The following is a 27,554-nucleotide window of genomic DNA, read 5'->3' as shown; positions in this document are numbered from 1 at the left end:
TCACACTATAGGCCTAGCTTCATAATTCTTGTCTAACCATTTCTGAATATTTAGGCTTAGCTCCAGTTTCTATTCCGTTTTGCATTCCCTTCAAATCAGGAGCTTGCTGTGAGGGCTTTAACTTGCAGTGTGAACAGCAAGAGGATTTCTTGTACCTACTTTCTGCATTATGTTTGTCTCTGTTGGTACTCTCCTGTTTCTTCTTTTAAAAAAAAGTTTCTAATCAAATGTCCTTTACATTGACAAAAGAAACACTCCCTAGTTTCTTTTCGCACTGGTCTTGCCTGGTAACTAGGTTTTTGGTAATTAGATGTTTTGAAAGTCCTGTGTTCAGTTCAAATTTTTAATTTCCTCAATTTCCTTGTTTCAAATCCTTTTCAGTCCTCTCTAGCTTATCTTTCAGGAACTTCCTTACTCTGATCTGAATTATTTTCAAATAGGTAACCTGCAGCCTCTTTCAATTCAATCAGGGAAACTGAGTCATATTTAGGGAAATAGTTCTTGAAGAATGTTCTCAAATTGGGAGTGCATCCCCTCAAAAATTGTCTGTGGACGTGGCCAACTGTCTTGTCATTATCTGCTTCTAAACCTAAGATTGTATCTGCCATCTATGACAGACGGTCTATGTATGTGGCAGGATGTTCCCCTTTATCCTGCCTGACTTATCAAATTTGCACCTGAATGGCATTGTTAGAACAGAAGGAAGAACAAATATGAGACATTGGAGAATATTTCTGCAGACTTGGAACTGATGCAAAACACTGCAAACAAAACCAGGAAATAAACATACCCAAAGACAACAATATAGAAAAAAAATGTGTCATGTTATATAATTATAATGACCGAGTTTGGTCAGAAGGGAAACAAATCCATCCTGAAGGAAATAGAGACAGACTGTGAGTATGACTGTTGCATATGCTGTTGGATAGATGTGCTCAATGGGATCATTACACTGAAAACTTTTTTTATTGTTGTAATTAGAGAAGGTCTGATGGAGGATATAGATAGTAAACATTGAATAAGATATAATAGCAAAAGGTATGAGTAAAAGTTTAATTTCATTCAAGTGTAGTGGAAGGGCACACAGTGGGCAAACAGAGACTCCAGGACATCATCAGGGAAGAAAGGAGCAGAAGTGATAGCAGGAACCTCATCAGAGAGATGGAAGGCCACAATGAAGGGGGCCATCCCATAGGAAAGGGGAGGGATAGATGGGCAGACAGCCTGGGAGGGCCATTGGTATCCACATAATGACAAGGAGGGCAGAGAGAGGCCCCCAGGACACTGGAATCCCTCTACAGGATTGTGGAAGGGCACAGACAGGAGACAATCAGGATAAAAAGGTGTGGATGGGCTGCCATCTTCCCCTCTGGAAGCATTTCACACACTGACTGATTCCAAGGATTCCAAGTGCTGAAGTCTCCTCCCTGCTCCCCCTACTTTTTCTCTGTTACCAGGTTCCAGCTGATTCTCATTCTTCTCATTCATTGGGGTGGAGGCACAAGGGACAAAAATGGATGAAACCCTGGTGTGGGAATGAGGGAGACTGGAGGGGGGTCTTTGAACTGCAGGATTCAGGACAGTCAAAGGTGCAACAAAGGAACTGTTCCAGGGAAGGGGTCAAGAGGGCTGACCTCCTGGATATCTGGGCACAAGCAGGGGGCCTCCAAATGGTGGAGGGAGGCTGAGAGGGGAGGCAAAAGTTCCAGGAGACACAGCCTTAGGGATCAGCTCAGGAGCCCTGCAGAGGACAAGAGAGAGTCAGAGAAGAGTCCAGGATGGGACGGACCCCACAAGGAGAACCACTTCTGCCCACTAAGGCCCCCCAAGTCTCCCTTAGCTTCAGGCTGCACTGGGCAGAGGCTGTAGCTATGAGAACCAGGATCCCAACTGGGGAGAAGGATCTTACCTGCAGGCTGTGAACCACGATTAGCTGGAAAAGAAGGAAGACAGACAGACAGACAAAGACTTGTCAATCCCAGGAGCAAAAGGGAAGCACCGTTCTGGGCACTGTGGGACAGGGGCTCCTAACACTACTAGCCCAGCCCTGACACCTCAGACCAGCACTTCATCCATGCTTTATCCCTCCATGGACAATGCTGGGAGGGGATGGGAGGAGGGACTGGGAGGGGGAGAGGGGCTGAGAGCTGGCCCCTGAGATCCCTCCCCAGGCTGTCTCTGCTGGGGAATGTGGGGTTTGCAAAGACCCTGGGCCTGGGATCTGGCCCCTTCCCTGCTTCAGGTTCCTGGGGAGGAAGGGCTGACTCCAGAGTCAGGCCACCCCTCAGCCCTGAGCCAGGTGCAGATTTCTGCCCCATCAGGTCCCTTCTCTCCCCGGGGGAGGGCACAGAGGGGGGCTCAGGGCTCCCCCAGGGGGGTCTCACCTTTCTGACTCCTCATGTGGACAATGAGGCCACCCCCAAAGAAGATGAGGCCCAGCACGAAGCCCCCGACACCACTCAGCATCTTACTCTGGGCAGACTCTGACTGGGCACCTGGGGAGAAGAGACACCAGGATCAGGGCTGTCCCTCCAGGAGGCAGCCTGCTCTGGGGAGCACCCGGGGCTCAGGGGGGCCTGAGAAGCTGCCTAAATCCTGTCTGAGAAAGGCAGGGGGGGAGGGGCGAAGGGCCCCCCAGGGCTCAGGAAGGGAAAGCTCCCCAGGCTCCCTGACATCAGTCTGTCTCCAAGCCCAGCTCCCCCCGCCCAGGGGGAAGAGTCTGGAGGCTCATCCCAGACTCCCAGGGGGAGGCCAGGGAGGAGGCTCACAAGGTTCCAGCCTCCCAGAGCTCTTGGCTCAGCCCTGACATCAGGGGGCCCTGCTGGGCAAAGGGGGGGGGGGCTCGGAGGACTGGTTTTGGCCAAGGGCAGAAGGAAAGAGGCCCCCCCAGAACCCCTTCCATGGCCTGAGCAATGGGAGAGCTGCAGGGGAAGAGCTAAAAGCTCCATCTCACTCCAGGCCACCAGGACAGGCTTCTGCAGGCTGGAGTGCTCCACGTGGCAGGTGTAGACATCTCCGCGCTGAGGGGTCACCTCCAGCATCACCAGGGTCTGGAAGGTCCAGTCGCCATTGCGTATCAGGCCTGTGGACACGACTCCAGCCCTCTGCTCCTGCCCATTCACGGACCACGTGACCGCCACGGCCCCGGGGTAGAAGCCGCTCACAGAGCACACCAGCAGGTTGTGGTGGCCCACAGGAGCCGTCTTGGAGGGATACACCTGGACCTCCGGCTCCACTGCAAGAAAGGAGGAGGAGCTGCAGGCAGGGAGGCAGCCCCGGGCTCCCTGGTCCTGGCTGGCCTCTGGCCTCCGGGGAGTCTGTGTACGAGGAGGAGCCGGGGAGAAAGCGGACCCCGGAGAGCCTCTGCTGAGCTCAGGGCCAGGGACCCAGAGGAACCGCTTTATTCAGGTGTAGACGGCTCTGACCCAGGCGCTCCAGACTCGGGGACTTCCCTCCCTTTAGCGGTGTTAGCCCTGTTAGCCGACTCCAGGGAGCCACTGACTGCAGTAGGGGAGGATTCGGGCTCGCTCATTTCTCCCGTTAGAATATCAGAACCTCCCAACTGAATGGAGGGGAGTGCGGGGTGCCGGGGGAGGGTTCCTTCCCTTCTCTGCGCCGCCCCTCTTCTCCCTCCCTCCGGAGCCCCCTGTCTCTCCCCATTCATTCTGCCCTCCCTGCTCCGCCCCTCTCCCCTCCCTGCTCCGCCCCTCTCCCCTCCCTGCTCCGCCCCTCACCCCTCCCTGCTCCGCCCCTCTCCCGCTGCCTGCTCTCTCTCCCAGGGTCCCTGGTGGGCTCTCCTGGTCCCTCCCTGCCCTCCGGGGCTCCCACTCACCGCGCCTGCGCACTGAGAAGGGCTCATCGATCTCGTAGTTGTGCCTGCAGTAATTGTCCACCTGGGCCCGTTTCCGCTCCAGGATCTCCTTCTGGCTGTTCCAATTCTCAGCACTGGGCCGCCCCAGCTCGGTCACCGCCTGGTACACCCCCACGTTGCTGTCGAAGCGCACGTACTCCTCCCGGTTGTGGATGTATCTCTCTATAAACCGCACCTGCTCCGTCCCGTTGATGAAGTAGCACTCCGATATGAAATACTCTGTAAAGTGCTCTGAGGGGACACCCGGGGGCGGGTCAGCCCCGACAGACCTCTCAGCCCTCCAATTGCTGCCCCCAGCCTGAGCCTGACCCACCGGAGCAGACCCGCCTCCCGCTGGTCTTCCTGAACATGCTCCGCTCCACCCCTCTACAGCCCAGAGAGGGCAAGTGACTTCCCAGGTCACACAGCAAGTCTGGAGTAGAGGCAGGACTAGAACCCAGAACCTCAGGTTCCCAGACCAGGACTGTGTGTGCCCTGTGTCACAGCTGCCTCTGAACTACCCCAGCCTGGGCAAACACTGTGAGACCTGCCCCAACAACCACCCAGAGGCCTCCTCACAGAGTTTAACCCCCTCCCTGATGTTCATCCCTCCCTCCTGGACTTCTCCTTATCCCTCTGCAGAGAGGCACAGAGGACACACCCACCACACGCTGCCACACCCTGAGAGGCCCCACCCAGAGCACTCTGCTGGGCTGGGAGTCAGGGAGAGCTGAGTTCAAGTCCTCCCTCAGACACTTTCTAGCTGTGTGACCCTGGACAAGTCACAGTCACTTAGTCCTGTCTGCCTCAGTTTCCTCATCTGTCAAATGAGCTGGAAAAGGAAATGGCAAACCTCTCAGGTATCTCTGCCAAGAAAACCCCAAAAGGGGCCCTGAAGTGGCTGAAAACAGCCTCCACATGGAGGCTCTGCTCCTAGTTCCTGAGACTGTCCTCCAGGCTCCTCCCTCAGCCTCTCCCCCATTTCTTTAACTCCTCCTTCTGGAACTTCAGCTCTGAGAGGGAAGAAAAGATTCATTGTCTGTGTGTAACTAGCACAGGGCAGGGAAGACACATACAGGGGAGAAATCCTGCTGACTGACTGCCATCACCATCATCCACCTCCAGTGAGGAAATCATTGTCATCCTGTCTGACCTGGTACCTCTCCTGCTCAAGAAACTGTGCTGGCTCCCTATGACTGCAGGAGAAATGCCAAACTCTCATCCTGGCATTTGAAGCCTCCCCAGGCTGCCTCCAGCCTCCCTGAAGCCTCTCCTGCTGCTCCCTGTCCCACAAGTCCTGTGTCAGTGAAAGAGTCTCCACGCTGCTCCCCAAACTCAGCACTACACCTCCAACCTCCAAGCCTTTGCTCTCCCTCCCTGCCTGGCCTGCCACCCCACCCTCCACCTCCAGCTGGTGAATCTCCCTCTTCCTTTACACTAACACAAGATGGACACAAGTGCCAAAGATGGCAGGCAGAGACTTCTCCGGGCATGTGCAGGCCCCTTGTTGACTGGCTGAGTCTGGCCCCTCCCCTGCACACACACAGGGGGGGAGCACACAGTGGAGGGGGAGGGGTGAGGCAGGACCCAAAGAGGTCACCATCACTGCACTCCCCCGTCTCTGCTTCTCCCCCCACAGCTGTCCTCCCCCAGCAGTCAGTCCAGGCACCAGCATTTATTAGGAGCTTCCTGTGTGCCCTGCTGGGTGCTGAGGAGGCCAATAGAAACCCGGAACAATCCCCAGGGCTACACGGCTGTGGGTGCAGCCAGTGTATGTGCCAGTGTAGACGCTGGGGATACCCAGGAGGAGGGGGGGGGCGGCCTTTGGCGAATCAGGAAAGGCTCCACCTGGAAAGAGGAGCTGGAGGCGGGGCTGACAGGACAGAGCAGAGGAGGGCGTGTCCTCCCGCCATGGCAGAGAGGCAGAGAGCCACCAGGGGGCGCTGCGAGCAGTCACAGATCGCAGAGAGGATCCTGGGCTACATTCCCCTGGTTTTCGGGTGCGTCTAGATCTCCCCTCTGTCAGGAGGCAGCACAGCCCGTTCACACTCGCTTCCTTTGTCTGACTTTCCCCAGATTCACTGCAGAAGCTCCACAGCACACGGAGGACTGTAGCTCTTTCCCGTTCTGAGACCACCCACAAGCTCGTCCCTCTTTCTTCCCAGCCTCACCTCGGGCTCCCTCACTGGCTCTTCCACAGACAAAGATCCTGCCCGGCTGCTCCACTTCCTTCTCCAGTCCCGCCCCAAGTCCACAGTGTGATGGGCTAATTAGAATGTCAACACCTGAGCAACAGGCACTTTTCATGCCCTTTTCAGGGACCTTCAGAGGCTCAGGTTGGTCCCTTTCCTGCGAGTGTAAATTACTCACGTGATTAGCATCGATTTCGTTCTCTTTATTCTCCTTTTTCCTTGGAGGATTTACTCTTCCACAGAAAGACTAATATGGGAAAATGTTTCACCTGATTACACAGATAAAATCTGCATCAGGTCACTCAACCTCTCAGGGAGGGGAGAGAACATGGAGCAAGCCTGGGCCACTATCTCTAGCAGCTGCTGGACCCTGATCACCCCCAGCTTCCCTTCTGCAGTACCACCCTGCGCCTTTGGTCTCACTGCCTTGTTGTTTATTGCTGAGGAGGATTATCCTGCCTCTCCCGGTCCCAGCCAAGCCTGGAGAGGAGCCCTCTTTCCATGTTGGGCAGCTAGACATCTCCTAACATGTGCTAGGCTCTTTGCCTTGGAAGGGAGGGTCCTGGCCTGCTTTCAACCACCCCAGCCTACCTCATAGCCCTCTCCCTGTTTTAACGAATCCTGTTTACTACTATCTCTCCTCCAGAGTCATTTTGCCTTTGGGAAAAACCACAAAACCAGACCCTGCCCAATTTTGTAGTCGTATCCTCCATTTTGATTTCTGGCAGAACCTAACAACACCTCTTGCTCCAAAGGCTACCCTTAACCATGGTCCTAAGCCCTCCCTGTTGTAGTGCTACATTTTGGCCACTAGAAGGCAATATTGAGCAATAATTTTTTCATTTTAATTTTTTCCTTTTTCCCTCCTTACCTGCAGTGCCTATTTGCTTCCACCAGAGGGATGCAACAAATAAATCAATGAAATTTTTCCCTCTCAAGAATAAAAATACAACAAAATTATATGAAATGAAATAACCGACATACCCCTCCACTTACCCTATTCCCACCCCTAATAATAACAATAATCAAAAATAAATAAATAAATAAATAAATATTGAATTATTATTTTTCCCCTTTTCCTTTTCCTGTATATTCTTTTTTATCAAAATGCTAAGCAACATAAATGCTACTTTGCATGAAAGCCTTCTGTTTTTTGCCCAATTAGGGACCTTTAAGGTTCCAGATGACCTCCTTCTCCTTATGATTCCTAGGACATTTTGTTTTTCTGATCAACAGTGTTAAGATCAAAAAATGCTACTATGTGAAAGATTAAAGCAGAAATGCAGGCTGACAGGCAAATTCAACTGGACAGTTTCAAATACTTCTTACAGGATCTAATGACAAATGAAGATCCCATTCAAAACAAGTCTGAATTTTTTAGGCCTGTTCCTCAATCACTAAGAGAGGACAATCCTATTTCTCAAGAAATGGAGATGAGACACCCCTCTCCTATATACCAGATACAGACTCTACTCTCTTGCACTCTGCCACATCTCTTTCATGCTCTTCAACTCTTACCTCACCTAATCCTTCTAATCCTCTATCCTCTCCTGTCACTTCTCCCACCACACCACCAATTTCAGCCCCAAGGGAATCTCATCTGGCTACCATAACTGCTCCTACCCATATTACCTCAATATCTCCACAGTCAACTTATAAGGAATCACAGGCATCAAGTGATTCCTACAAATTATTTTCCCCTTAAATTAAGTGCCCAAAATAGAATGCAATGGAGATGTGGTAGCACTAAAACACCATATAACATTCACTCCTCAAGATATTAGAGAATTAAAATATGATATTTCTCATTTTTAATCTGAACCTATCATTGTGACAAAGAAGATAGCCAACATTTTATGAATATGATCCTTCTCATAAGGGTGTTGAGAATTTGCTCAACACTTTTCTAACAGAATATGAGAAAAAATAAGATCATCTTAAATGTTAACAAGGTACAGGAGCATAATGCAACACACTGGCCTGCTCAGGATACTGACTGGAATTATGACAACTCCTAGCACTGTTTGCAATTACATTGTTGTAGAGAGACCATTATGACAGCAATGCTAGAATACTCCAAAGTTATGGGAAAATGGACAAAATTTGAAAGTCTCAAACTATCTGATGATGAGAAACCCTCACAATTCATGGATAAGGTCATTGAGCTTGGGGGTTGGTATCTAGAGGTCGATATTTCTAAAGACAAAGATATTAAGCAAATAAAGCAACACATTGTCAACAACTCTTGCAGGGTGGTACAGGATCATTTTAACATATTGCCCAAAATGGCCCCAGATGGATCTTGAACAGTAGAGGAAAACTACTGTTTATATCTCCAAAGGTCAAAAAGAAAAACATGAAGATTTATAATCTCACAGAAACCATGTAAAAAATCAAATCTTTAAAGTATAAGTTTGATAAACAAAAGGGATCATACTCAACCAAAGGCACTAGTCCATCTCCAAGAATGTAACTATCAGTCCCTTACCTGCCACTTCTATCAGAGGAGGAAACACAATGATAAACTGCAGGTATTTAATCCAGACAATAAGAAATAACATCCACTGGAGAAATTCTTATAGAAACAAGGATCACAGGAATCAGAGGATACAACCTTTAATTTTCCAGACCTTGATTTTTTACTACCTGTTGTCCCAATGCACTGCCCTCCCCATACTGATGAGCCCCATGAAAAATTAAAGATTGGTAACACCTATGATGATAGTTTTTTGGACATAGAAGCTTCCAGGTCTATATTAAAGAGTACACCTGATTAAATTCCATTGGCTCAACAAATGTCAGGGTATCAGGGACTCCCCTAAGGTTCCCAAGTTTTCCCCTAGAATAGTATCTGTAGGACACTTTAGCATGGAACACTTTTTCCTCTTAATGCCTGGCTCCCCCACAAATTTTCTGGGGAGAGATCTTTTGTGCAAGCTTGTGGACACAATAACAGACTCTCCAGATGGCTCTATGTCACTGGAATTACCTGATAAATCCTTAACTTTATTACCTGTACATCTTTCATGCTCATGAGATGAAGGAGACTCTTATTTTTGAGACCAAAACTGATATACCTGAGTCTCTCTGGGCCACATCATATTCTGATGTTGCCTTACTTCAATAAGCTGTCCCTGTCCAAATTCAAACAAAATCTAGCCTACCTCCTTTATTTCCTTACCCTCTTTCAAAGGATGCATTGATGACATTAGCCCTCTAATAAACTCACTGATTGACAAAGGCATCATAATTCCCTACAAGTCTGAATACAATATGCCTAACCTGCCTATTAAAAAACAAAATTGGAACCTGATGTCAAGCATCTCTATCGATTTGTCCAGAATTTGAGAGCTGGGAACAATCACATTATAAAGAGATACTCTGTAGTTTTCATCATAAATACTACTAATTCTTCTATTCCTAGCACAACTACATACATTACAGTAGTACCATATACTACTACTGAGTGTTCTTTACTATACCTATACATGAAAATTCCAGACACATCTTTGCTTTCACCTGGAAGAATTCTAAAAGGACCTGGGCCCATTTGCCACAAGGGTTCATGGACAGTCCTATGCTGTTTACACAATTCTTAATTACTCATACAGATGCCACTAAATTAAAATACAGCCATTTAACCCAATATAGGGATGATTTGCTCTTAGCTTCATCAAATGCTGAAGCATGCCAAGAGGATAGCAAGCACCCTTTTTTAGAGCTACATAAGAGAGGTCACAAGGTCTTCAAGACAAAGTTCAGTACAGTCTCCCCAAGGTACAATATTTAGGCTTCATTTTATAAATCTCCTGGGTCCCATTTAACTTCTCCTAAGCATATCAAAAGCAAACAAAAATCAAGTGCTCCTACTACTAAAAAGTAATTGAGGGTGATTCTTGGAGCAACACAATTTTATCAACAGTGGATCCCTTGCTGTGGGGAAATCAGTAAGTCACCTGTAGGACTCACAAAAAACTTGGTCCCTGAACCACTTATATTGGAAACAGAACATCAAACAGCTCTTTCAAATTTAAAACAAGCTATCCTGTCTGCTCCTGCTTTAGGCATTCCAAATTATGATACATCATTTACCTTTTATGTCCATGGACAGAAATGGGAAGTTTCAGGTGATCTAACTCAACTGTTGGGACCTACTTAATTCCCCATAGCCTATCATTCAGTGCAGCTTGACCCAATAGCTGCCGGAGAACCACCATGCCTTAGAGGAGTGGCAGTCAGTCCTTAATCACTCACCATAAGATCTGTTCAAGCAAGGATTCAGAGGGACAGAGTTTCCCCAGAGGGAGTTCCAGCCAGAGTCAGCCTCCCTTCAGAGTCTCCTCAGAGACTCCTTCTCTCAACAGCCTCCTTAGAGACTGTTTTTTTTTTCCATAGGAGCCTGTCATCTCCTTATATAGGGAATTTTCTCCTATGTCACCTTCCCTAAGTTCTCCCATCTACCAATCACAGTAGACATTTTTCAAAGGACAGATCATTCGTAGTCCACACCTAAGAAGGTGTAAATTTTTGAGTAATTCACACCAGGAAAGCTCTGAGTAAGTTTCTCAGCTCTTTGTTCCTTGTAAATTCACAAGTAGCTTGACCTTTATAGGCACTTAGCTTAAGAACTTTTTGCCTTATTATAAGTATGGGTTTAAGTACTTTTTGTTGTTCAGAAAAGAGTTTACAACTTTATCTTCCCCTAGGGCAGACTTAAGTAGGTGAATTAGAATTCTCACATTCCTGATCTAAGTAGAGTTCACTGCTCAAATGGGGAATGGTCTTAATCCAATCTTATAAAGTAGGGTCTGGGAATTTCTAAGGTTCACAAAAATCAATACTTTTGATTACATCAAATTTAAAAGATTTTGTACAAACAAAACCAATGCAACCAATATTAGAAGGGAATCAACCAAGTAGGAAACAATCTGCATAGCAAAAACTTCTGACAAAGGTCTAATTATTCAAATTTATAGAGATAAACCAAGTGTACAAAAAACCAAGCCATTCTCTAATTGATAAATAGGAAAGGGACATGATTAGGTAATTTTCAGTTAAACAAATCAAAACCATTATTAAGCACATGAAAAAGTGTTCTAAATTTTTTATAATCAGAAAGATGCAAATCAAAACACCTCTGAGGTATGTTACAAGGGAATCACTTTAAAAGACTGATATATATTAATTTAAGGTCGCCAAGGAATCAGCTATGTAATTCCTAAATGAAAAACTCAAGTCAGCCGTCAGACTTTTTTGGAGTTTAATTACAATAGGAGCAAGAAAGGAATTAGAGATATATATAGAGAGAGAAAGGGGAGAGAAGGGAATAGGGCTTAAATACCCCTTCTGTTTAGGCTGGGCCAAAAGGCCCAAGCCCTTAGATAGCTGGGGCAAAGAAAAGAGATCAGTCCCTATTACTCACGTGTCCAAAATGGAGAAACAGTCTCAGAGGCCCCCACCTTCAGCTTCCTTCAGAGCAAGCCTTCTCAGAGCCCAGGAACCACACCGACCAAAAACTCAACCCTCTCCTCCTCGAGTCTCCAGACCCTCCTATTTTTAAGGAAACCATCGAAGTTGCCTCCCCTCAGTCCTCACATCTACCAATCACTCTTCATCAATTTCCCTGTCAATGGAGGCTCTCGCTTAACCCAGGACCGCCCAGAGGTTTCTGGCTTTTGCACATGTCTGTTGAAGGTCATATTTTTCAAATGATTAAATCTTTACTCCTTTGTTACAGCCCTTTCTAAATCCTGTTAACTTGAGTATGGTAGAGATTGGAATAATTAAATTTTGATCTAGGCTGCAGCCCTTACTCAATCCTATTAGGACTGAATAGGGTGGAGATTGATTCCAAGTATCTCAATTGTATCAATTCTAAAATCAATCAAGACTCAAAGAAATTCCTGTTCTATGCTTAAGCATAGGTCAAAGTCCTTTCCATTGTTCAGCAAAGGGTTTCTGTCCTAAAGTAATCTTAAGAAGGGAAGAGAAGGAACCTCCCATGCCAATGGAGTTCCCATTCCAATAGACTATCAGTAAGAAATTTTCCAAGTATGAAATATCCCAATGGTGAAATTACCAACATTTATAAGTCTAAGGGAATTTGAGGTTTACAGGTATCACCTCACACCTCGTAGATCAGCTAACATGACAGCAAAGGAAAGTAATGAATGCTGGAGGGGATGTGGCAAAGTTGGGACATTAATGCATTGCTGATGGAGTTGTGAATTAATCCAACCATTCTGGAGGACAATTTGGAACTATGCCCAAAGGGCACTAAAAGACATCTGCCCTTTGATCCAGCCATAGCACTGCTGGATTTGTACCCCCAAAGAGATAATAAGGAAAAAGACATGTTCAAGAATATTCATAGCTGGGCTCTTTGTGGTGGCAAAAAATTGGAAAATGAGGGGATGCCCTTCAATTGGGGAATGGCTGAACAAATTGTGGTATATGTTGGTGATGGAATATTATTGTGCTCAAAGGAATAACGAAGTGGAGGAATTCCATGGGAACTGGCACAACCTCCAGGAAGTGAAACAGAGTGAGAGGAGCAGAACCAGGAGAATATTGTACACAGAGACTGAGACACTGTGGTACCATTAAATGTAATTAACTTCTCCATTAGTGGCAATGCAGTGATCTGAACCACTTGGAGGGATCTACAAGAAAAAATATGATCCACATTCAGAGGGAAAACTGTGGGAATAGAAACAGAAGAAAAAACAAGTCCTTGAGTATATGAGTCGGGGGGGATATGGATAGGGATGTAGACTCTAAATAAACATCCTAGTCCAAACACCCACAAAATGGAAATTGGTTTTGATCAAGGACATATGTAATACCCAGTGAAATTGTGTGTCAGCTACAGGAAGGGAGAGAAAAGGGAGGGAGGGAAATAATATGATTCTTGTAACCAAAGAAAGATGTTCTAAATTGACTAAATAAATTAATTTAAATTTTAAAAAAATTTAAAAAAAATTTAAAAAAAGACATAGGACACAGGAATTTACTGACCAAAGAATTACTAGGTATGAGATAACCCTATTAAATAATGAATATGTCACACTAAAATGCTGTGGAGTTCTAAATCCTGCAACCTTGCTCCCTGATTTGGCAACTTCCAGAGAGAACATTTACACAATTGTACATCTTTAATGCCCATTGATGATAAACCTCTTAATGATTTGCTAAAAACTCCTCTGGGTAATTCAGATTTAATATTATTTACAGATGATTCTTCATTTATAAGGGATTGTGTGTGCTATACAGAAGCTACAGTAGTTACTGAATTTGATACTTTCTGGTCAGCTTTCTTACCCTCAAATGTAAGCACACAGGGTGAAGAACTCACAGATTTGAAACAAGCCTGTATAATTGCAAAGGATAAGAGTCACAATTTACACAGACTCCCACTACACCTTTGGCATATGTCAAGCTGTTAGCATGCTATAGCTTCAGAGGGGATTTTTAATATCAGCGAGAAAAGATATTCCCAATACAAATCTTATTACTGAACAACTTTCTTCTAGCCAGCTCCCCAAGGCCATTGCTGTTGTTCACTGCTCTGTACACACAGGTGGCACTGATCCTGCCTTCAGGAAAAATAGCCAAGCAGATATCAATGCCAAACTAGCAGTCTTAGAAGGCCCTGAGTTAATTATGCCACTAACAATTACTGATCATTTAGATTTATCCCTTTCTTATAATGACAAGGAAGTGGAAAAATGGAAGAAGAAATTTAAAGCAAAACAGATGAATGCAATATAGGTATCATGAGATGGCAAATGCCTGCTCCGTAGAGCTTTCTATAACCAGATTTTTCACTCCATTCATAAACATGGTCATTTTAGCACCCAAGATATTGTAGACTCTGATAAAAGAATATGGATAGCACATGGAATAACTACAATTGCCTCCAAAGTATGTACAGCTTGTCCCACTAGCTAAGTCTTTAATCAACATGCCTTTCAAGGAAAAGCCTTTGGTGGACGTCCTCTCACTTACACACTGTTTAAGCATCTATAAATTGACTTTATTTCTATGCCAAAAGCTGGACGGTATAAATTTTATCTGCTCATAGTCGATCAACTTACCAGGTGGCCTGAAGTGTTTCCTACTGCTCATAACACAGTGCCAGCACATATTGATTTAGATAAAGGAACTCACTTTACTGATTCAGGCTTATCGCAAATTTATTCATGTTTGGGGATAACTCCTAAATTTCATACACCACATAATCCCCAGAGCTCCAGTCCATTAAAATGAATGGATAAAGAACATAAAACCATGATTGGCAAGTTGTGCATTAAGACTCATTTAAAGTAGCCCGAAATTCTACCTCTGGCCCTATTATATCTCAGAAGCAGACCCAGAGGTGATTTACACATCTCACCATTTGAGATGCTATTTGGACATCCACCTATTCAGGCACAACCATTTACCCCTGCCTAAACCTCATTGTTAGGAGGGGATACAAGCATTGCTACATATATCAGACAATTACAAACAAAAATGCGAGAACTACACAACTATGGAGCTGCTGTTCAAGCAGGCCCCATAGATTTCTTGCTTCATGATTTAAACCTAGGTGATAGTGTGTACATAAAGAATTTGAAATGTACTGGGTTGACTCACCATTTGAGATCCTACTAACTGTTAGATTTAAAATGGTTGAAGTCCTTAAACTGTAACAGATAAAATGGTGATGTTGTAAACTATAGTGAGTTAAAATGGTGGAAGATATAAATTGTGATAGATATAAGAGAGGGTGAGCAAATTTGACCACAGAATATATGTTTCACTACAGTGTCTTGGTTTTTAAACCAAATATTAGGTGGTCGCCAGGGAAATATTCCCAATTATTCAAATACCCAAGTCAACTGGGTTTTATAGAGATTTTAATTAATACAAATGTGGAATTAAAGAGAGAAAGAGAGAAAAAGGAAATAAGTATGAAGGGCCTTAAGCCAATATGGCCTAGACCTGACTCTTTAAGAGAGAGAGATTTGTCAGTCAGTCTTTTCTCACCACAAGGTCTGTCTAAGCAAGGATCCTAGTGACACCAGGCCAGCTCCATCTCAGCTGACTTCACCAGAGAGAGTTCCAGCCAGAGTCCTCCTTAAAGAGCCTTCCAGCCAGAGACTGTTCCAAAGGGCCTCCCTCTAGAGCCTTCCAGCCAGAGACTGTTCCAAAGGACCTCCCTCCAGAGCCTCCAGAGGGACAGAGTCCCCTCAGAGGAGCTCCAGCGAGACCTCCTTAGAGATTGTCCTCTAAGAGTCCCTTCTCCAGAGCCTCTCTCAAGAGATTCTTCCCAAGCGATCCTCATCAGAGATCCTCCAAAAGGATTTTTTTTCAAGAGATTCTGCTTTTTCTTATATAGGGATTTTTCTCCTATGTCACCTCCCCTAAGTCCTTACATCTACCAATCACTGTAGACGTTTTCCAAAAGACTGCCCATCTGAATTCCTGCTAAGTCGACTAATCTCTTCAGTAAGTCTGAACCAGAAAAAATGCTACTGTGTCGACTAATCTCCTCAGTAAATCTGAACCAGTGAAAACACAGCTGAGTCAACTAATCTCATTAAGAGAAAACTTGCCCGACCTTTTTAGGTACCTAGCATCTCATTGTATCAATTCTAAAAAATAGGCATGGCTCAAAGAACTCCTTGCCATATTATAAGCATGGGTCCAAGTACTTTCATTCTTTAGCAAGGTGTTTTCTCCCCTAAAGCAGTCTTAAGTACGGGTGGAGTAGAGGTCCTCCCATTTCTGATCCTGGCGAATTCTCACATCAAAATGGGGAATGTTTCCCAGTAGGGAATTTGTTCCAATAGAGGATTCCTCAATGTGGAAATTTTTAACATTCACAAGTCTGAGAAATTTCAAGATTTACATAACTACACCAACAACCATAAAAACTGGAGAGTGACTCATGGATACATTGCAGCCATGTAAAATAAGTACCTTCTGTTGATGTTAAATAATTGTTTGTACTGATTATATTTGACCATTCATTATAATAATACTTTGTTTTATTGCTGGATTTATCATATTTGGATTGGACATTTTCTAGAGATTGTCTGTTCTTATGTCCATCTGATAGAAACACAGATAGACAATGAGTTGGGCACAAATTGGATGCTAACTTGATCAGGAAGAGAATAATGGTTTGCATTTCTGGCAGAAAATCTGAAAGCTCCTTCACTGACCTGATGGCTCTCAAAAAAATATAGGTTTTCTTTTTAATAATAGCATTCTCTAGGGATTGCAATATGGCAGTAAGACATGACTTACAATGTAGCAGTCCACCCCCTAGCTATGGGCAAGGGGAAAACAGTTGGTATGTGCAGATTGCTCAGTCTTGAGAATGCTCAGTATTGCTCATGGCTGGGAAGTCCTCTGACCCTTGACCCCAGCTTCTCCCAGGTTAGGCGGGAAAACAGGTTTCTTTGTTCTCCACTGGTTAAGAGAAACCACACCTATGCCTTGTCATTAACCAATGAGAATCATCCCTATGTACTGTGTATATTTGCATATCAAAAACTATAAGTAGCCCAGCAAGCTCCGCCTCTCTCTCTCTCTCTCTCTCTCTCTCTCTCTCTCTCTCTCTCTCTCTCTCTCTCTCTCTCTCTCTCTCTCTCTCTCTCTCTCTCTCTCTCTCTCTCTCTCTCTCTCTCTCTTCTCTTTCAGGCTAGCTGATGGCTATCCTTGCAGGAGCTTGGCCTCTGGCCAAGCTCCATCTTTAATCTTTCTCTATTCACCTCTCTGACCTGTGTGGTATGGATCTCTGGACTGGAAAAGCCTACTGAATGGTCCTTTGATCAGAGCTTAGCTGTGGCTCATTGATAATTAATAAAGACTCATTCTGACCACCTCATATCTCTAATAGGACTCCGTCTCGTGGGATCAAAAACTTCTATCCTGTCTCTATCTTCCTACCTTGTGGCTTCTCTCCCCTCTGAGAGAGCCACATACAACTGCCTTGAAAGAATTAAGTGTGAGTATCACACACAAGATAGGGTTTAGGGTGGGTAGAATCAGGTTACCATATATTAATCTTCCAAAGAAGGGGCAGGAGAAAAAGGCATTGTCAAGGAAATACATGACAGAAAGACAAAATGGACTGCAAACATGCCAAGAAAAAAAGATACTTCATGGACAAACAGTGGGATCCACAGGTACCCTTACAATCTGAGTCAACAATAAAGACGAGTGCAATGAAATTGGGTGGACATTTTGTGGAAATTGATTGGAGAAAATGGACAAGAGTCATGTAAACTTTAAAATTTCTTAGACGTATGAATGTTGGAAATTTCCCCATTGGGAAATTTCATACTTGAAAAATTTCCTACTGATAATAAGAACTCTATTGGAATGTGAAAACCCTTGGCATGGGAGGATCCTTCTCCTCCCTACCTAAGACTACTTTAGGACAGAAACCTTTTGCTAAACAATGAAAAGGGCTTTGACCTATGCTTAAGCATAGAACAGGAAGTTCTTTGAGTCATGATTGATTTTAGAATTGATACAATAGAGATACTTGGAATGACAGAACCAGGTCTTGAAACTACAATCTCCACCCTACTCAGAGTAAAAGGATTTAGGAAGGGCTGCAGCATAGATCAAGATTTAATTATTTGAGAATATGACCTTCAACAGACATGTGCAAAGCCACAGACCTCTGGAGGTCCTGGGTTAAACTAAAGCCACCATTGGCACAGGGGAGACATGGACAGTGATTGGTAAATGTGAGAACTGAGGGGAGGGGACTTAGATGGTTTCCTTAAAGATGGGGGGGTGCTGAGGACAGGAGGGGGAGACTTCCAGTAAGGAGGTTTTGCTCTGAGCGAGGTGGCTCTGAAGGAGGACTGAGGAGGTTGCTCTGTGGGAGGACCAGGGGAGAAGCCTGGCTCTGAAGGAGGAGAATTCTCTGGAAACATTTCTTGAATGGAGGCTCTCTTGAAGGTGGAGCCTGAGGTTGGCATGAGAAGCCTTACCTAGAGAGATCTTGGGTGAGTGATAAAACCAACTGACTGATTTACTCATTTTTATTCCTTTCTTACTTTCTCTCTTTTTCTATTGATTAATCAGTGTATTATAAATTAAATTTCTCTATAAAACCCAGTTGGCTTGGGCATATTCATAAATTGGGAATATATTCCCTGGTGACCATCTTATATTTATATAAAACCAAGACACAGTAGAAAACATATTTCAGCGGTCATAATTGTTATATATTTCCCTTGCTCCCAAAACATTTTAATTATCACAGTCACAAAGAATGGGCAGGCATGACTGAGTTGAGATATGTACCTTGGAAAGAAGTTCTATGAATTGCTTTAAAGGAAAATCTGTAAGATCCTTGATCCATTGGAGTATGAGGACTGAAATATACACAACTACTCATTATATGGAACTGTCTTCCCTTGATTTTCTTTTCCTCTCTAGATCATGACCTATTCCTCTACTTCCTTTTTCAAACAAATTTCTCTAAATATTCATGTCAGCTTGCTTGGCAACTCCAGGAGTGGGGAGGAAAGAGATAAGGGAAACAAGAATCTTGGAAAGAGATTTTAAAATAATATAAAATAAAAAATTTTTTAATTTAAATATTTATCTATATCCACAGTCCTCTCCCTCACAACTGAGTATTCCAGGTTCATAATACTATTCTTCAATGAATGAAAGAATGAATAAATTAACTTATCACTTACTATGTGCTATATTTGAGAATATGAATGGAAATGTAAAGACAGGCCCCACTTTGGAGGAGCAGGCATTCTGATAAGGGAAAGAATATACACAGGGCAGGAATAGCTCAGGAGGGACACTGGATCAAAGATAGTGGTGGAGATCCCAGGGCAGTAGTCTGACACATCTTACAGAGGAATAAAAGTAGATTAGATCACAATTTTTAGCTCCAGACTTTTCTCTAAGGGTGAAGGAGTGGAGGTGTGAGAAAAAGGAAGATGCATCTCTGTGAAGAGCTTAGCAAAGTGTATGGGGAAGGAAGTTGCTTCAGAGAAGGGAATGAAGTGAAGCATGGCTACAGCTTTTCTGAAATAGTTCAGAGGGTTCACACCATTCAAAAAAGCAGAGCCTCAGAGCACAAGGTCCTCTAGAGTATAATTTTTGATGTGGTTAGTAAAAAGTTCGCTAAAACTTTAGAGGAAGTGCCCCCCCAATCACCTCCTTCGATAAATTACAATAATTTTGCCTCTAAACTCATCCTTCTGTCCCTGAAGCCTTTTACTCTAATGGTGACTTCCCTGACATCCTGACTCCCCTGGGTATCTGTGACCCTTCACTGTCCTCCCCTTTTTCTTACTGCTCAAACTTTGCCTAAGCAGATTGCTCTTGCCCTTCTCCATCACTTCACATACTCATGACTCAGTTACTTCCCTCTCTTCTCCTCTCTCTACTCCCTTCCTTAAGACATCTATTCCCTCCCACCCTTCACTGCTCACCTATATAGACAGCTGCCTCCTCAAGTCTTCACCATGGCTCACCCTTCCTCATAGGTTCCCTCCCTCCATTTCCAGCTCCTGCAAAACATCTCTCCCTGGATGTGGCCAGCACTTCAAAGTAATCATAGAAAAGTCATCATCACATTGTCTCTGAAATCAAATCTTCCTCCTGACTTCTTGATTTTGATCCATGGCATCACCATTCTGCCTCACACCAGCTCTAACAAACTGCAGCATTTGGGGACTTGTGTCTCTCCTTCCCTCACCTCCCACAGACAAGTCAAGTAACCTGCCTTAGTCTTCCTTTCCTGTCTTCTTTTCTCCTTTTACCTACAGAAAAGATGAACCCAGACCCAAGTGCTCTTTGGACACCCCTCAGTGACTCCCTGAGCTTGCTCCAGGTTGTGGACATTGTCCTCCCAGACAGGGATTCTTTTCCTGCTACTGCTAGGAAAGCATCCTCCTCCCAGGCCCCCAGGCTCACAGCCAGGCTCATCCTCATTCTCATCTCTCAGACAGGAGCTCTTGATAAAACTTGGCATTTTGCCTTCATCACATCTCAGATTTATCCCCTTTTCTCCTCTGACCCTGCCTACACCTTGCTGCAGACCCTCATCCCCTTCCACCAGCATCACCCCAAGAGTCTGCTGGGTATCTTCTTGCCTCCAGTCTCTCCCCCTCTACACTCTTCTCCATCAGATGCCAAATTGTTCTTCCTCAAGCCCAGAACTGACCAGGCCACCCACCTGCTCCATAAACTCCAGGGGCTCCCTATCCCCTCTGAGATCAAATAAAAAATCCTGTTTGGCCCTCAAAGTTCTTCACAAGCTGGTCTGCTCCTGTCCAGTCTTCTCACCCCTTACTCCTCCCTCTCCCCAAGTGCTCTGTGACCAGTGACACTGACTTCCCTGCTGTCCCTCCTGCTGGACCCTCCATCTCCTACCTCTGGGCACTGTCTCTGGGGTCCCCCCGGTCTGGAACACTCTCCCTCCTCATCGATGCCTCCTGGTTTCCTTCAAGTCCCAGCTAGAATCCTGCCTTCTTGGAAAACCTTTGCCAATCCCCTTTCTTCTGGGGCCTCCCTTCTGCTGGGGATTTACACATTAACCCCAACAGAACTTGGAGTGCCCAGACCTTTTCATGTAGTTGTCCCCATTAGCCTGTGAGGTTCTCCAGTGCCTGGACTCTGGCCTTTCTTTGTGTCCCACTGCCCTGCCCCTCAGGTAACACAGTGCCTGGCACATGGAACCTTCTTCCTGGAGGTCTGACTCACTTCTGGGCTGGGAGATGCTGAAATTCTGGTCACTTTGGGTGACTGTCCCCACAGGAGCACCAGCTGCTCCCTGCACCCACAGCTCCTACTAGGTGTTCCTGGAGGCATGGCCTGGTGAAGCAGCCATTCCCCTGCTGAGCCTGGAGATCCCCCTGCTCTTGGCTCCCCCTGGCTCAGGCCCTGGCACACTGTCTCCAGAGGGCCCCTTCTCTCTTGTCCAGGCCTGCAGGATGAGCATTATCCATGGCCTGCTCTCCCCGAGGCCCTGCAGGCCACAGAGCTCAAATATGGGATGGATTCATGGGGGATGGATTGAAATCAGGGAAGACCCCAAAGAGACTGGGTTTGGTCTTGCCAGGTGCCAGGCCAGACTGCCAGGGGAGTGACATGAACTGGGGCTTCTCTCAGGGGATGGTGTTCACCCCAAAGGGTTTCTTTCCTCCCTACCCAGAACTAGCGGTCTTTCAGCCCTGCTGGCTCCTGGGAGAGGCCCCTTGGGCCAGAGCCTGGCTACAGGAAGAGCCGCTGTGTGGAGACAGGCCTGGGGGCAGACGACCAGCCTTGTCCCATCCAGGAAAGGGAGGTATCAGGGAATGTGGGAGCTGAGTCTGTTCTCAGCCCATTCACAGGGGATCAGGAAGACCTGATAAGAACCAGGCTGGGCCAGTCCCCTTGTTCTCTCCAGCCCAAAGTCTGCCTCTAACCTACTTCTGACAAATGGATGGACAGAGCTTCCCCCTCCCCAGTGACATCATCCACAGAAACAAGGGGGGGATTCCCCAAGAGTCCAGTTTTCCTTAAGGACTTGCAGTCACACCTGGGAGGATAAGCCAGGAAAGGCAACTCCTTCCTGTCACAAACAATCCAAATCAAAATCTTTTTGGCAGCTTCGACAGGCTCCAGATAGGTGTTTGGAGGGACAGAAAAGTTTGGTTGGGGATACCTTGGCAGCTCTGGCCATGTCACCCCCTCCTCAGGAAACTGCAGTGTCTGCCTCTCACCTCCAGGATCCAATATGAAACCCTCTTCTCGGCCTTCAAGGCCCTTTACAACCGGGGTTCCTCCTGCCTCTCCAGACTTTTTACACTTCATGTTCTCGGCCCCCCAATGCTCTGTTCTCCGCTGACACCGGCTTTCCTGTTCTTCCTGCCATGGATCACTCCATCTCCCTACTCTGGGGGCTCTCTGTTGCCCCCCATGCTTAGAATCCTCTCCCTCCTCTTTTCTGCCTCTGCCTTCCCTGACTTACCTCCAGGATTGGCTCTCACCCATCTACAGAAAGCCTTTCCTGACTCCCCCTAATGCCATCGCCTTTCCTCCGCTGATCGCGTCCACTTTATCCTCTATTGATCTGGTTCGTGCCCATTGTTTGCCCGCGGTCTCCCTGCCTAGACTCTGAGCTCCACCAGGGCACGGAGTGTCTTGAGTCTGTCTTTCCTCCCTGAGCATCAGCCCAACGCCTGGCGGGGCAGGTGCTCCGTCCCTGCTTGTGGACTCACTCACTGGAGCCCTCGGCTCTCGGGGGAGCTGGAGGAAGTCCTGAACCCCGAGGAAAGGAGAGAAAGGAAGCGGGGCCAAAGGACGTGCATTGGAGGGGAACCCGAACCTTCTCCCTGACTCTCCGTCTATCTGAGGACCCTCCTGTCCCAGGACCTTCCTTTGGCCTGGACTTACACAGGAGAGGGATCCCCTGGCCGCAGCCTCGGCTCTCTGGGGGGAGCGGCTGCTCTGTACTCACTTGGGGGGCGTCTGTCCGCAGTCACCTGGGCTGTCAGCACCAGCAGAGTCACCACCAGAACCTCCATCCAGATGCCCCCGAGAGGCTGCGCGCTCACCATTTCGGAGATAAACTGAGGAGAAAAGGCACTGAGAGATGGAAGAGGCAGGAGGGTCCTCACTTCTTGGGAAGTCCCGGAGCCTCTCCCAGACTAAGGAGTTCACTCTCTTGTCTGCCTCGGGGTTGGGCAAACCCCCATCTGATAGAGCCAATCAACGTCAGGGGTGGATCGCGTCATTAATTGCCAGGCAGAGGTTCCTTTTGCAGAGTCAATTCTAAAACTTCAATGTTTTTTCTGTTGAGAAAAAAAAAATCCAGAAAACCCAGAATCTCAGGGAAGTGTGTGAAGTGTGAAATGAGTGAGTCATTCTCAGATATATCAGCAATAGGAATATCTCCACAAGGAAGGCGCCCCGAATCCCGATAGGAGTTAGTAAACTGGTCTCTCCAAGACAGCATCCGGAGCAGGACGATTGCCCCTCCCCCTCATTCTGAATACAAAGACCTCGGATCTCCTTTGGCCTGAGTGAGGCAGGGACAGCTGAGAGCTTTACTACAGGCAGTGTTCTAGGAGGGGCCTTTTGAGTTTGTACTTTTAAAGTGTTCCAAATTGTAGTCTAGTGGTTTGGAATAAGTTTTATGAAGCCAAAGCCAGGCTGACAGCCTCTTCCCTGGGCTACAGCTCCCTTCCCCAGGGTCTTTCACAAGCAACCTTTGGGGGCTTTCATTTGCATTCTTGCCCTCTTCAGCCCCTTCTTACCCAGGCTGTGCAATTTGCCCTCAAAGGGGGGCCTGCCTGAGAGAATAGCTGCACAGAAAGCACAAGAGTGGCTGGTCAGAGGGAGCCATCTCCCCATCAGCCCCGCACCCAGAATGGGTTATAAATAGTTCTGGGCTTGTTTGCAGATTAAAACCTCTGACATGACCCTCCACCATTTGCTAAAAAGGTTCATTTGGAGGAGACCCCCTTCAGGAAGGCTGGAAGGTGACCAGGGAGAATGTGTCAGGATGATGTCATTTAACCTGAAGGTTGTTATTTATTTCCTATAAATAAGGGGGGGTTCTGCAAGTTGGAGATTTTTAAGTTGTATGTTTTGGGGGGACAACTTTTCTTTCTCTCTCAATAAAGTGTTGCAATTGATTTGATGGCTTCCCAGTTACTCGAATAGTGACTAAAAGGGTACATCTAGTCATTTCTAAATTCCCTTGAACTTTCACTGCACACAGAAGGAAGGGGTCTCAGAGTTATTTCTCCCTGGACTATTACAAGAGCCTCTTCCCAGGACTCAGCTTTCTTCATATCTGCTTCCCAAATCAGATCCTCTGGCCTCTACAAGGACTCTCCATCAATCAGTCAATGAGTCTATTAAAGCGCCACTCTGGCCTCAGGATTTATTCCTTCCCAGTCATTCCCTTCCTACTCCTCATGGAGACTGTGCTCACTGACTGCCACTTCTCTGTCCTCCAACTCTGGGGCAGGAATCCCCCTATGAGATAGGATGGAGATTCGGGTCTCTGCCCTGATCCTGGCTGTGGACCTGGAATATACAGATTAATGCTGCCTCCAACACCCTGTGTAGTATGAGAAATTAGCATGTAATTCAAGTTATTAATTACCAACAACTCTAATCAATACCTTTAGGACCCCAGTAGAAGTCATTAAATTTAGTTTTTCCTACCCCTGATGATTGCTTCATTCTCACCCTTCATTCACTTTGGTGAGTTTCTACTTTAAGATGTTAATAAAAAATGTTTGCCCCTGCCCCCTGGGAACTTGCCTTTAAGGAAGCTCCAGACTGCTGAGAACTGTCTCCCATTGTATTGGAGGCCTCCTGCAGGAGGTTTAGCCCCTGGGTTGGAATGATCCTCTAGTAGCCAAAGGAGAACTTTAGCCTCTCCCAGGTAATCCAGCCCTGAATTCCTCTTCTATTTTTAGCTACTATAAATTTAATATTACTGTCATTTATTTCTACATTAAAATCTGTCTCCAACCCTTCACCATTTTCTTTAAAATTTTCATTTGAAGGAATGCTTGAATGTGTAAAATAAGTAAGAGCTTTTCTGTAAATCTGGGGTCCTTTTGTCAATGACTTGAGACATGGCCACACATCTCTCTCTCTGTAAATCTGGAGAACATTGGCTCAGGTCTATGATGTTAGGAATTGCTCCACATTTCTCTCTCTCTCTCTCTAAATATATATATATATATATATATATATATATATATATATATATATATTCCATTTTAAAGAAGGTTTTTTCTTGGCCTCTTTGAATAGTGACTAGAAAGGGTACATCTTACTATTTCAAGGTCCACTTCACATACCCTCAACCTCCAAATTGCTCAACTTATTCATTTTTTTCTGAAACTTACCTACTGTCTCAATAAATACTAAATATTGTTTCCAAAGCAGAAGAGAAGTATGGGCTAGGTAATGGCTGGGTGGGAGTTGGGGGGTAAGTGATTTGCCCAGGGTCACACAGCTTGGAAATGCCTGAGACCAAATTTGAACCCAAGACCCCCTTTCTCTAGGCTTGGTTCTCATTCCACTGAACCCCTAAATACCCCTTCTGGAATTTGGCTATGATATTCCTAGGAATGTTCATTTTGGGATCTTTTTCAGGAGTTGATCAGTAGATTCCTTTGTCAACATGGAATCTAAAATCCCCAAACTTGTAGCCTAGTAAGATCTGATGAACCCCAAGTTTTAGGAATATATTGCAAATTGGGAGGCCCCAAAGTTTCTACTTGTTCCCTGTTCCTGGGAGAATACACCAGAAAGGAATCTCAGGCTAGCAGTTTCAGACTGAATAATGGATCTTGGGGTAAATGGCAATCCTAGTTAGGTGGGACTAAGTATATGCTAAGTTTTGTTTTAGGTAGTCTCCCTATTGTATCTTTCCTAGGTAAGACCCACTCCTGGGCAGGGACCACTTTTAGTATCCATTGTAAGTAGTCCCTTCCCTTACACCCTAGCCTCTGGCTATGATTCTTTTCCCAAGTTTGATTGTATTCTGTCTCTATAGTTTAAACACCCCCATATTCTTGGTAGCTATAGTGATGTCAATTATCTTTCCTTGCCCCTAGATTCCCCAAATGGTATATAGATTCCCCAAATTCTTTTGTTCTTTGGAGTTGTCAATCTAGCCAGGTTGGCTCTCCCAGGGGTCAGTGTCCAGAGCATCCAGAGTTCAATCCACAGACTGTGTGGTGGATAGCACACAGCTCTGTGTGGAGTCCTACTATTACATTGAACCCCTTTTCCTTGATTAAAGAGTGATTTTTCTGACTATTTAGGAGTTCTGTGTTTTTTTCAAGTCAACACCTTCAATTCCCATTTTATTCTCTTCTGGAATATTAGGGAAATCTTCGATAATTTCTTATAATACAATGTCCAGGCTCTCTTTTTCTTTGTTAATAATTTATTTTTTCATGTATGTTAAAAATTGAGGAAGGGAATTCATTTTCTAACATTTTTGGTTCCACATTCTCTCCCTCCCTCCCTTTGCCTTTCCCTGAGATGGTAAGCAATTGGATATCTGTGATATGTGTGCTAGCATACAAAACTGAATTTCCATTTTCATGCTGTTGTGTAAGAAGAAAGATTAAATAACATGAAGAAGATGAAGTGAAAAATGGTCGGCTTCACTCTGCATTCAGACTCCATTGGTGAGGCATATAAGAAATTGAGAGGGATGGAGAGGAAGATGGTAAAAAATAATGTAGGGGAAGGAAATTTCTACAAGTCTCAGCATCTGGGTGCCCAGGAGGAGAGAAACAACCCAATGGAGCATCAGGTAACACTTTTTACCTAGTAACTGATGAGGTCACTGATTCTTTGGCAGCTGATTAGCCAATGCTGTCCCGAAACTTAGTTCTGAAAGTCCCTTTGGAGCAAAGCTATATAGGAGCTGAAAGAGTATAACTTTAAACTTGCTTAAGGATGAAATTTTCTCCAAGTTTTTTCTATTTACCCTCAGTGTTTCCTTTTCTGTTCCACTACAGAGAATTTGCCCCCTGAAAGACAGAATTCATTCCCTAAAGGAATCCCCTAGAGATGGTCCCCATGACCTGAGGTCCAGGTTCCTTCCTTCTTCCTCACTCCCATGACATCTCCTTTAGACGATGCTGTCTTCTTCCTTCCTCTGGAAGCATCTCTGGTTTTCCCCATCCATTCTCACAGAATGAAGCCTGGACCACCTTGAGACTGAGATTCCAGAGCTCCCTCCACACTCACACTCACACAATTGGCCATCAGAAAGGAAAGAACTTGATCTGACTCTCAGAGCTGTTTCTTCTACTGAGAGGGAGCACATGTTTGTGTTGTGGGGGGCTTGAGGTGAATCCCCGGGGTTCTGGAAGGGTACCTTTTGCAAGGATGCAAGACTCTGAAACTTAGCTTAGAAATAAAAAGAGAAATGTATTAATTTAGGAGGTCATGTTGAATCTGGCCAGGAGGACAGCATGGGTGGAAGATTGCCTCCTAGCTGGAACAGCATAGATGGAAAGCTGTTCCCAGATGACATCAATTGTGGGGTCTTATACTCTTTACAACAGTGAAGATGTGACTCTACAGTGGTATGCACTGAGGCGCAGGTTGGGGGAGGTCTGCCTGAGGACATGGGGGGTGACCCTCATAGTTTAGAGGACAGACGGATGTCTGAGATACAACTTGATGGTATCAAGGAGGTGTATCTCTCTGTCCATCTCAAATCTAAAGGATGATCCAAGGAGGATAATTTTCTCAGTCTTATAGGAGTCATCAGATGTTTGGGGTTAGAAGTCACAAGGATAGAGGGGAGCAAAGGAATTTCCCTGCTTAAAGTTTGCCTGAAACACTTCTATAGTTTGGGAGATACCATGCCCATGCCACTTGGAATATAGGTTGGAACAACAAGGAATTCTTTCACTCAGTGTGCAAACAGTTGAAAGATGAGGGCTAGAAGAGGGTTAGAAGGAAAATCATGGGACAAAGGATAGTCCAAAACCAGG

General features: G+C 45.6%; 1 protein-coding gene across 1 annotated transcript; it reads right to left on the bottom strand.

Moving 5' to 3' along the window:
- Positions 1-805: 805 nt before the first annotated feature.
- Positions 806-22,983, bottom strand: LOC130457379 (H-2 class II histocompatibility antigen, E-S beta chain-like). Its single transcript, XM_056818237.1, has 6 exons — positions 22,523-22,983; positions 3,833-4,102; positions 2,954-3,235; positions 2,385-2,495; positions 1,910-1,933; positions 806-1,741 (listed from the first exon to the last, which is right to left on the bottom strand). The coding sequence occupies exons 1-6, from the start codon at positions 22,620-22,622 to the stop codon at positions 1,728-1,730; spliced, it is 801 nt and encodes a 266-aa protein (XP_056674215.1). The 5' UTR covers positions 22,623-22,983; the 3' UTR covers positions 806-1,727.
- Between the last annotated feature and the right edge of the window lie 4,571 nt (positions 22,984-27,554).

This window comes from Monodelphis domestica, chromosome 2 (assembly GCF_027887165.1).
Source record: "Monodelphis domestica isolate mMonDom1 chromosome 2, mMonDom1.pri, whole genome shotgun sequence".
Lineage (NCBI taxonomy): Eukaryota > Metazoa > Chordata > Mammalia > Didelphimorphia > Didelphidae > Monodelphis > Monodelphis domestica.
Note: the sequence above shows the minus strand (reverse complement) of the source record. Positions and strands in the feature narration are given on the sequence as shown.

Coding starts and splice junctions, on each gene's coding strand:
- LOC130457379 (XM_056818237.1), bottom strand. CDS start 22,622: ATGGTGAGCGCGCAGCCTCTCGGGGGCATCTGGATGGAGGTTCTGGTG. Junction 4,103..22,522: donor TGCGGACAGACGCCCCCCAA/GTGAGTACAGAG, acceptor GTGTCCCCTCAG/AGCACTTTACAGAGTATTTC. Junction 1,934..2,384: donor CCACATGAGGAGTCAGAAAG/GTGAGACCCCCC, acceptor CTTCTTTTCCAG/CTAATCGTGGTTCACAGCCT.